The sequence below is a fragment of the Garra rufa genome, chromosome 4 (genome assembly GCF_049309525.1).
Source record: "Garra rufa chromosome 4, GarRuf1.0, whole genome shotgun sequence".
In the NCBI taxonomy this organism is placed as follows: Eukaryota; Metazoa; Chordata; class Actinopteri; order Cypriniformes; family Cyprinidae; genus Garra; species Garra rufa.
The window spans coordinates 13,754,050-13,764,572 of record NC_133364.1 but is presented as its reverse complement, the minus strand read 5'-3'; the positions used below and the strand labels follow the sequence as shown (position 1 = coordinate 13,764,572).

The window sequence follows — 10,523 nt, the reverse complement described above, 5'->3', positions numbered from 1 at the left end:
CATAAACCTTTGTACTTTCACTCAAGTGACTTTTACTACACTGTGGCCGTCTGGTGGACAAAATGGTGAATAGCACTAGAAGACAGCAAACTGGGCGTGTTCAACAATGTGAAATAACCAATAAGAAACAATTAACTACTACACTGTTCTTATACAAATGTTTAAAATGTCTACTTCATAAAACTGATCTGAGATCAGCTGAAACATAGACACTTGTTCATGTGTTAACTGAGAGCTCCGCCTAGCGAAGAAGCCTTGAAATGTCAAAAAGATTCGAACAGTTATGACGACGATTCACAACAAACGATTCGGCTTCGAATCTTTACGTAACGACGTCACCAGCACATAGCCCCTCCCTCTCCAGGAAGTTATTGACGTTTTGACAGGCTGTTCAGTAACGTTAGTAAAGTTAATCTTAGTCTGCGTGTGTTTGTATCCGTCTTCGTTCCTTGATAGTGTCTCGGTAAACACCACAGAAAATGTCCTTCGTCATCAACGTAAGTATCTTTAAATTAATGTTTGCAGAACGTCGACGTTCTGCAAGCATATTTATATATAGTTTCTGCAGCATGCAATTATTTTGACGCAATAGCACACAGTAATCGTATGTATACAGACGTTTCAAATGCCATTCCATCGCTCAAAAGGGTGTTCATTTTTTGCTGACGGTTTGTTGACAGTCTCACACCTATCATCAGTTTGTTCTGAGCCTTTGTGCAGCACACGCCCATTATAATTATGTACCCGTTTTAGAAATTAGAAAATGCCTATTTTTCTTTCTTTCCCTAGCTCATCTCCGGCAGCATTCAACTCGTGTTTGATTTGATCCGGAGGCTCTTTGGCTTTAAAAGAAGACCTGCCATTACCCTTGAAGACCCTAATGCGAAGTATCCATTGCGTCTTGTCGACAAGGAGGTGAGGATATTTTAAAATTTAATGGTTTACCTTGTATATAAACAGGTTTTATTTAATAACAGCGAAATCTTTTCTTATTTTAAAGATTATCAGTCATGACACAAGAAAGTTTCGCTTTGCTTTAAAATCACCCGAACATGTTCTTGGACTTCCTATCGGTGAGTGCGGTATTTATGCTTTCAAAGTGCTTTTGCTTATGAGCTAATTTTAATGTTTGTGCATTGCAAATGTAGGACAACACATCTATCTGTCTGCCAGAATTGATGGCAACCTTGTGGTGAGACCTTACACCCCTGTGTCTAGTGATGATGACAAAGGCTTTGTTGATCTCGTTGTGAAGGTATAACATACGCATATAACTGTAAAACAAAAATTTTCACGTTTAAAATGCACATTTAAAACATTTTGTTGCCTCCAATTTCAGATATACTACAAAAATGTCCATCCAAAGTTTCCTGAGGGCGGAAAGATGTCCCAATACTTGGAGAGCCTTCGTATTGGTGACACAATTGATTTCAGAGGACCAAATGGTCTGCTGGTTTACAAAGGCAGAGGTTTGTAGTTTTGAAATACACCATGAGTCAGGGAAAAGCTATGAAAACATCTACTGTCAGGGAAAAAGTAATTGCAAATAAACATGCTGGAAGCATAAAAATAAGTGACAGTCATATATACACCGCATACAAAAAATGATAGACACATTGTGAAATACAGCATCAACTTGTCTGCAGGATCATTTGCAATCAGCCCTGACAAGAAATCAGACCCAGTGATTAAAACTGCTAAACATGTTGGCATGATCGCTGGAGGAACAGGTAAGCACATCAGTTTTTTCCAACAAATTCTTGTGAAAAAATATCCTTAAAAAGGTATTTCAAGGGTAAAAACATCTTAATTTTTTAGGCATTACACCCATGCTCCAGATAATCCAAGCAATCATGAAAGATCCAAAAGATGAGACTGTGTGTTACTTACTTTTTGCAAACCAGGTGAGCCAAGGATTTTTCTTTTCTCTTTTTACATGCAAAAAATATTTTAACATTTTGTATGTATGGGAAATGTATATCATCCAAGGTACACATTTTTTTAGTCATTGTGCAGTCCAAAATTTTATTTTAAGAAATATTTGGAATATTTTTCCTCTCCCTAAATTTGTCACTACCGAAAAACAGTATTGTATAGTTTAAGATTTTGTTAACATCCACCTTGTAAACATTTTTTGCCATTTTATCTAATAAATTAATATAAAAGGTAAAATTGGTAATAACTACAATTTAAACAATATTTTAAGTGTGATATGACATTTTACCATTTTGAATCCAATTCTTTGTAAAGGCATAACGTTCATCATACAGATTTCAAAGTTAAGGATTCATTAGAATATACATTGAACCAAACACTATCATAACATATTGGTTGGTAATTCAGTATAGTTTGATAGTATAAACATGAACATTTCAGTTGTGACTGTTATGGTATTGACAATGTTAGATACTTTTTAGCCCAGCTCAGCACATGGTTAGCCAACACGGTTTTGAACAATTGCAAACAATAAAATTTTACGGGATAACATCCCAAAAAAAAAAAAAAAAAAAGTCACAACTGAAACTTCAAATGTGACTGTTTTGGTAGTGACAATTTTAGATACTTATGAGCCTAGCTTACATATGCTAATCAGCACACGGTTAGCTAGCACAATTTGTAAGCAGTTTTACACACAAAAATAAGATTTCATAAAATAACACAAAAAACAAACAAATGTCACTATCAAAACTTATAATATATATAACATAACCAAATATTTCGGTTGCAACTGTTTCAGTAGTGTCAATTTTATGGGATAACACCAAAAAAAAAAAGACGTCAAAACTATGCTAGCTAACCATGTGCTGATTAGCATCTTTGAGCTAGCATCAAAACCCGAAACATTGGGATGAAGTTTTAATTTGGCAATTTTATGGGATTACAAAAAAAAAAAAAAAAAAAAAAAAAAAAAAAGCAACCAAACCTTCAATTGTTTGGGCAGTGACTGTTTCAGTAGTGACAATTTTAGATACTTTTGAGTCTAGCTCAAAGTTGCTAATCAGCACATGGTTAGCTAGCTCCGTTTTGAACAGTTGTACACAAGCTAAATGTTAAAAACAACATCAAAAAAAGCTATTTCACCCAATGCTTTGGTCATGACTGTTTCAGTAGTGACAGTATTATGGGATAAAAAAAAAAAAAAAACATCAAAACCATGCGCTTATTAGCATCTTTGAGCTACACTTAAAAGTATCTGAAATTTTCACTACCAAAACAGTCATGACTGAAACATTTGGTTGTGACAATTTTATGGAATTACACACAAAAAAAAGTCACCACTGAAACTTCAACTGTTTTAGTTGTGACAATTTGACATACTTTTGATGCTAATCAACACATGGATAGCTAGCACCGTTTTGAATAGTTGTACACATAAAAATAACATTTTATAGAATAACACGCTAAAAACAACAAATGTCACAACTGAAACTTCACAAACGTTTTCGGTTGTGACTGTTTTTACATACTTTTGAGCCTAGTTCAAAGACGCTAATCAGCACATGGTTAGCTAGCACAGTTTTAAACGGTTGTACACACAAAGATTTTATTGAACAACACCCAAAAAACAATGTCACTAACGAAACTTCACCAAAGGTTTTGGTTGTGATTGTTTCAGTAGGGTCAATTTTATGGGATAACAAAAAAAAAAAAAAAAAAAACACAGATGCCAAAACTTTGACCTAGCATCAAAAGGATCTAAAATTGTCATGACCAAAACATTTGGATGAAGGTTCAATTTGACAATTTGATGGGATACTACCAAAAGATGTTAAATAAAAATATTTCAGTAGTGACAATTTTAAATACTTTTGTGCCTAGCTCAAAGATGCTAATCAGCACATGGTTAGCTAACACAGTTTTGAACAATTGTACACATATAAAAGCTAAATATTATTGAAAAATGCCCCCCAAAAAAGCTATTTCACCCAATGATTTGGTCGTGACTGTTTCAGTGGTGACAGTTTTCTGGGATAACACCTTAAAAAAAAAAAAAAAAAAAACACACACACACACACACACACACACACACAACAACAACAAAACCATGCTAGCTAACCACATGCTTTTAGCATCTTTGAGCTAGGCTCAAAAGTATCTAAAATTCTCACAACCAAAACATTTGTTAAAGTTTCAGTTGAGACAAGTTCATGTGATTAACACCAAATAAAAAAAACAAAAGATGCCACAACCGAAACATTAGCAAATGAACAGTACAAAACAAAAAGATGCCAAAACTATGCTAGCTAACCATGTTTAACATCTGATTAGCACCTTCGACCTAGCATCAAAAGGATCTAAAATTGTCACGACCAAAACATTTGGATGAAGGTTCAATTTGACAATTTTATTGGATACCACCAAAAGATGTCAAACAAAACAATTCTTACAAATAATTCAATTGTTTGGGTAGTGACCGTTTCAGTAGTGACAATTTTAAATACTTTTGAGCCTAGCTCAAAGATGCTAATCAGCACATGGTTAGCTAAGCACAGTTTTGAATTGTTGTACACACAATATTTTGTTTTGGTGTTATTCCATAAAATCTAAGATGTCACTTCTGTAACTTCAAAGGTTTTGGTTGTGACCGTTTCAGTAGTGACAGTTTTATGGGATAATTAAATAAATAGATGTCAAAACTGTGCTAACCAACCATGTGCTGATTAGCATCTTTGAGCTAGGCTCAAAGTATTTAAAAGTGCCACTACCGAAACAGTCATGACCGAAACATTTGGGGAAGTTTTGTTTGACAATTTTATTGGTACACCACCCAAAAAAAAAAAAAAAAAAAAAAAAGTCCCAAACGACACGAAATGTTTCGGTCATGACTGTTTCAGTAGTGGCACTTTTAAGTACTTTTGAGTAGGGATGGGCGATACCACTTATTTTGTTTTCGATACGATACCGATACTTTTAAGGCCAGTATCATCGATATCGATACCGATACGATACTTCTAAACTTAACTTTTAAATTATTACATTTATTAAATTAATAAGAGTAAAATATGTAATTATACCCTTAACTTTATATTTGAAATGCATTTTAACATTTAATATGCCTTAATTGCAACTAATTAACTTTTATTTTTTACACATGGTTAAAATATGTTTACTGTAGTGGTAACTACAAAACCTATAATTGAAAATACTTAGTTTCATAAGGGGCTGTCAGTGACAGGCTGTTGCACACATAAAATACAACATTTTTATTCTGACAGTGTATAATTTATATTAACATTACTACAAAACATGATCAATGAACTTTAAGTGTTAATTTAAAGAAATGTAATTGCACAAATTACGTAGGCTACAATTTCAGTTTGTTTATTGTGAAATAGCTCAAACATGTTTTTATTTTCTGTCCTCTGATGAGCATTGTTCTGGGCTGCCGTTCCCAAAAGCATCAATGCTTTCTTATGATACTTTTGGAACGCAGCCCTGTTTGAATGCACTGTCTGAAGTGAGTGAATGCTCTCTGTGATTGATTGGTTCTGTCTTGCAACATTTGCGAGCGTTCAGATGAGTAGGAAAATTGTTATATCGTGCACAGTTATTCCCTAACATAGGTTATATGTCCAATTAGAGCTGGGCGGTATGACCAAAAATTTATATCACGGTATTTTTCAAAATTATACGGTATCACGGTATATGACGGTATATTTTTTTTTTCATGCATGACTAGGTGTTAACCACATTTCCTAATAAATTAGAGAATAATTACTGCAGTATATTGGCTTACATTGACCGGACTAGTATATTATAATATATAAAATGCTATAATATTAATATATATATATATATATATATATATATATATATAAAATGCTGCTGTTCACAAAGAAGTGACAGTGGCACTCATAATTGTAATGAGGTGAAGAAATCAGAATTCATGATTTGCAGTCAAAATACACAACACTTTATTGTGCATTCTTCACAAGTTCACATTTACAAGTCTACGCGTTTCTCTTCCAGCAGGAGGCACCGTCAGAATGGTAGTATACAAAGTAGCGCAACAAATGATTTTGAAACGTGCAGCGCTCATATTTATTCAATGAATAGCCTTTTGAAGTTTCATCGCAATTCTTGTCTTTCAGTCCCCACATTTAAGACCACCTGAAATCATAATTATGACTTTCATAACCCCCTAATAACACTGCAGTCATCAATGAAAATTAAGAGCTTTATTTAAGACTTTCAAAAACAAACCTTACACAAAATACGTTTCTTTTTTATTTTTTTTCCACCATGTTCGGGGCACAAGAAAAATATTAAGGGACTAAATTAATATCAGCATATGAAGTATAATCGTCTCTCATTGTCTGAAAGAATGCACATCAGATGCTGAAAGTCAGTTTTTACTTTCACTTTAACATATTGATCAGTTTCCATGTTGCTTGTGTGATATCCATTGGCTTTAAAACATAAATAATAAAAATACAGTATATAGAAAAGACATCTCTTTAAAATATTGCGACGTAACACCAACGTAAAGCGATTGTTTTTCTCTCACTGAAAGCTACATCTGTCTGCGCACAATGCGCCGATCTCTGCTCTCATCACTGCAGACACACCCCCACTTGAAATTTCGGCATTACAAGTTTAGCAAATCGCTAACCCTGGGTCTTTCTCAGATATACTGAAATACGTCCACACCTCAGATGTGTTGCTTCAGACAAGCACGTGCAAGCTGCGGTTTCTGTTTGCCTCAACATACGTGTTCCCAGCGCTTTGTACGCACACACTCACCGGTATTGGGGTATATGAAAAATGAATATCATTAAAAAAAAAAAACACCGGTATTCGGTATGAAAAGGTATACCGCCCAGCCCTATGTCCAATTCAATGCACATTGCACGCCTTGCTTTTTGTTAAATAAACAAAATCACTGGTAAATAAAACACACCTTAGTATCGATATTTTTAATCTGAGTATCGATGCTTTCGATACTCGCATCAGTATCGATATATCGATACTTTAGGATCGATATGCCCATCCCTACTTTTGAGCCTAGCTCAAAGATGCTAATCAGCACATGGTTAGCTAGCACAGTTTTAAACAGTTGTACACAAAGATTTTATAGAATTACACCCAAAAAACTGTCACTACTATAACTTAACCAAAGGTTTTGATTGTGATCGTTTCAGTAGTGTCAATTTTATAGGATAACACCACCACCAAAAAAAACAACAACAACAAAAAACACTGTGCTAGCTAACCATGTGCTGATTAGCATCTTTGACCTAGCATCTAAAATTGTCACAACCAAAACATTTGGATGAAGTTTAAATTTGACAATTTTAAACAAAACTTCAATTGTTGAAGTTTGAGTAGTGACAGTTTTAACACCCCCAAAAATACAAAACATCAAAACTGTTCTGAGACGTTTGCACTAATTCTGTAGAATAGCCCATAAACATTGAAACACACTATTATAAACAAAAATACATTTTATGTTAAAAGTGCAATTACACACAGAACTACATCTCTTTATTATTTCAATGGGTTTGTGTTTAAAAGCATTCAAAACTAATAATTATTCCCACTCACTACTCTTTTTGTCTTCTCCAACAGACAGAAAAAGACATTCTCCTACGTACCGAGTTGGAAGAGGTCATGGCCAATCACCCGACACGCTTTAAGCTGTGGTACACCGTTGACAGGGCTCCAGACGGTAAGTACCTCTTGTTTTTCAGATGCTGTTTAGCAAAAATGAAAAACATCAGTTTAAGTGACTTACTCAAGTTCATCCAGACATTAAAAATCGAGCACAATCTGACAAACTGATATAATGGACTTCATGTGTTAGGTTGGGAGTACAGCCAAGGCTTCATCAACGAGGACATGGTGAAGAACCAGCATCCTCCACCCGGAGACGACACACTCATCCTCATGTGTGGACCTCCTCCCATGATTCAATTCGCCTGCAACCCCAGTCTGGACAAGGTGGGCCACTCCAATGACAGGCGCTTCACCTTCTAAAAGGATGTCCCCTGAAACCAAAAGTCAAAATTATAACCGTGCTACCACCTGCTCTTATATATTCCACATGCACACTAACTGAAAAGGATCTATAATCATGCAAAAATGCCTTTACATTTTACTTGTATCAAAATGTACCATCTGTTTTCCTGAGAAACCTCTGCATGCAAGATGTACCTGCCAATCAAGTCATTTGTTGGACATGTTTATGTTTTGTGTGATTGTGCCTTAAATGCAAACAGAAAGTGTTTCATTTCAGATGCTGGATGATATCGAAATGGAGTCATTTAACTTCTCATTGCTTAATTTATGCATCTTATAAACCTCAACAGATATTGGTAATGGAATAATGCATCCATGTTACAAGTCATTTTTACATTTGCAGAAACGACAAGATGTTCAAAGTAAGTACAAGGTTCATGATAAATATTAGTTTTATGAGATACACATTAACATTCCTTCTGTAACATGGATGTTGAAATGGGACCTGGTATTGCTCAGTGGAAGAACCAGAAAGTTAAGACTAAAAAAAAAAAAATCAAGAGGTTATCAAGCATTTTTCAGTCTGTCCATAATTAAGTGCCTTTCTGTAAATCTTATATGTTGCATTGCTGATCTCATACAGTTTTAAGTGCATGATTAAATACAGTAAGTGCTGTTATTTAACGAGTAAATAAAATGGGTTATTATGACCTGTTTGCAGAGCATATAACTTGTCTACATGGCCAAAAAAAAAAACATTTTTGCATTGACCAATAAAGGTAGATTATTTACAGATTTCATCAAACGTGTTTCATTTTAAAATGCGCTTTAAAATCATTTTATTTCTTCAAAATGCCAAAAGATATGTAATAAAAAGAGCGCTTAAGGCAAAGGAATGTTTAATACATATTGTGCAATCAACAAACTACTGATACCGTTCTGTTAATGTTTGCGTTGGCCGATCGTTACTGAATGAATCAGCGTTTCGAACGAATCGACTCTAATGACTCGTTCATCAAGAGTCGTTTGTCGCCACTTAACTACTAAGTATAAATACTTGTGAAATACACAACATGTATGGAAATAGTACCTTTCAGTGTGTTCCCAATAGGTGCCAATTTAAAGAGTAAAAGTACATTCACAGTGAATTTAATACTCACCAATACAGGAAAGCTGCAGCTCTTTTCATTTATTAAATGCAAATACACTTACTGTCCATAAGTGGGAGCTGATACACGGATCTGACCTCATGCGGGTGCATTTTAGATTAATCAGTTTATTTTTTGGTAAAAAAAAAAAAGAGAGAGAGACAATTTATACGTTTAAAGTCGTTATTTCAGTCCTTGGTTTATAAATAATAAATATCAACAGCCATTTTAACACACTTAAATAACAGTTTAAACAAATCGTTCCTAAACATTAAAGCTTTATCATAAATGCTGGAGTCTGCAAACACTGACTTACCATCATTAAATCATTAACTGTGAACAAAAACACATTTTAAATCCATTAAACACCCGTTTAAAGCAAATAAACACACACAAAAGAAGAAGATCATCGTGTATTTCGAATGTGTTTGAACTTTGAGCACGTGGCTTTGAGTTAAACAACTTTTTAATCTCTTACCGCATCCGTTGAAAGCTATGGTTCATTTACCGAAACTGGCACGTTTCTGCTCTGCTCGTCGGATCCTGATAAAAAGATTTCAAACATACAGTTTAAAACACATGAAATTCAAACAAGCCATCTCACACACAACCTGCCACCTCAAACTCGTTGTTTGATTAATTAATGATCATATTACCTAATTGTCTACAAGAGGGCGCTGTTGTTGCTTTTTTTACCGGATGTTAACCAAGGCATTAACTAATTTAATTTTATAAATAGATACTTTTGAGTATGTAAATAATAAAGTATGCTAGACGTTTTGGAATTTAATTAAATACCTAACCTAAAAAAAATACGTGAGTCTTACTATTTTCTGTATAATATGACTCTTTGTTAAAAACTAAGGAACAGTTTTCCATTCGGTCCGCTGGGCGGCAGAAGTGCGCTTCTTTTCCATCCAGACTGACAACTTCAAGCTGCCGAACAAAACAACCTTCAAGATGACAGTCCACATCCATGTGAGTCGCTAAAACATCACATAAATATAATTGTTCATTGGGGTTCTGTTCACACAACGTATGTTTGCGGAAATGTTGAACTTCTTGGGATATTATGGAGTCAGTCGGGTAATAAAATGTGATTTCACTCTTGTTAATATGTAAGTGGCATCACTTCAACGTAAACAAAGACCACAGGTGAAGAGAAAACATGTTGTGCACATGTTTTTATTAACTTTATGAAGTAAACACATGTTTAATTTACTTTGATTCCAAGAAACAAATGTAGTAAATTTAATTTATTCATACAAAACGACTAAATATGGGTGTGTTTATGCGCTGTCAAACAACGTGATTGACTGGCAAACCGACCAATAAGAGTAGAGAACTGTAACGCTTCTTGTGACGGATTGGTTGTTTTACCTTCTAAAGGGCGTGGTATATTTTTTAACCAATAGG

At 34.4% G+C, this 10,523-nt stretch overlaps 1 protein-coding gene across 1 annotated transcript; it reads left to right on the top strand.

Annotated features, from left to right (window-relative positions):
• Nucleotides 1-373: 373 nt before the first annotated feature.
• LOC141333625 (NADH-cytochrome b5 reductase 3-like) lies at nucleotides 374-8,752 on the top strand. Its single transcript, XM_073838680.1, has 9 exons — nucleotides 374-497; nucleotides 790-915; nucleotides 1,001-1,073; nucleotides 1,149-1,255; nucleotides 1,340-1,469; nucleotides 1,647-1,730; nucleotides 1,819-1,904; nucleotides 7,570-7,669; nucleotides 7,805-8,752. Exons 1-9 carry the CDS (start codon nucleotides 480-482, stop codon nucleotides 7,975-7,977), a joined length of 897 nt encoding a protein of 298 aa, XP_073694781.1. The 5' UTR covers nucleotides 374-479; the 3' UTR covers nucleotides 7,978-8,752.
• Nucleotides 8,753-10,523: the final 1,771 nt, after the last annotated feature.

Excerpts from the sequence above, each read along its gene's own strand:
- LOC141333625 (XM_073838680.1), top strand. Across the intron at positions 1,470-1,646 it reads GCTGGTTTACAAAGGCAGAG|GATCATTTGCAATCAGCCCT; the intron begins GTTTGTAGTTTT and ends ACTTGTCTGCAG. Across the intron at positions 1,731-1,818 it reads CATGATCGCTGGAGGAACAG|GCATTACACCCATGCTCCAG; the intron begins GTAAGCACATCA and ends TTAATTTTTTAG.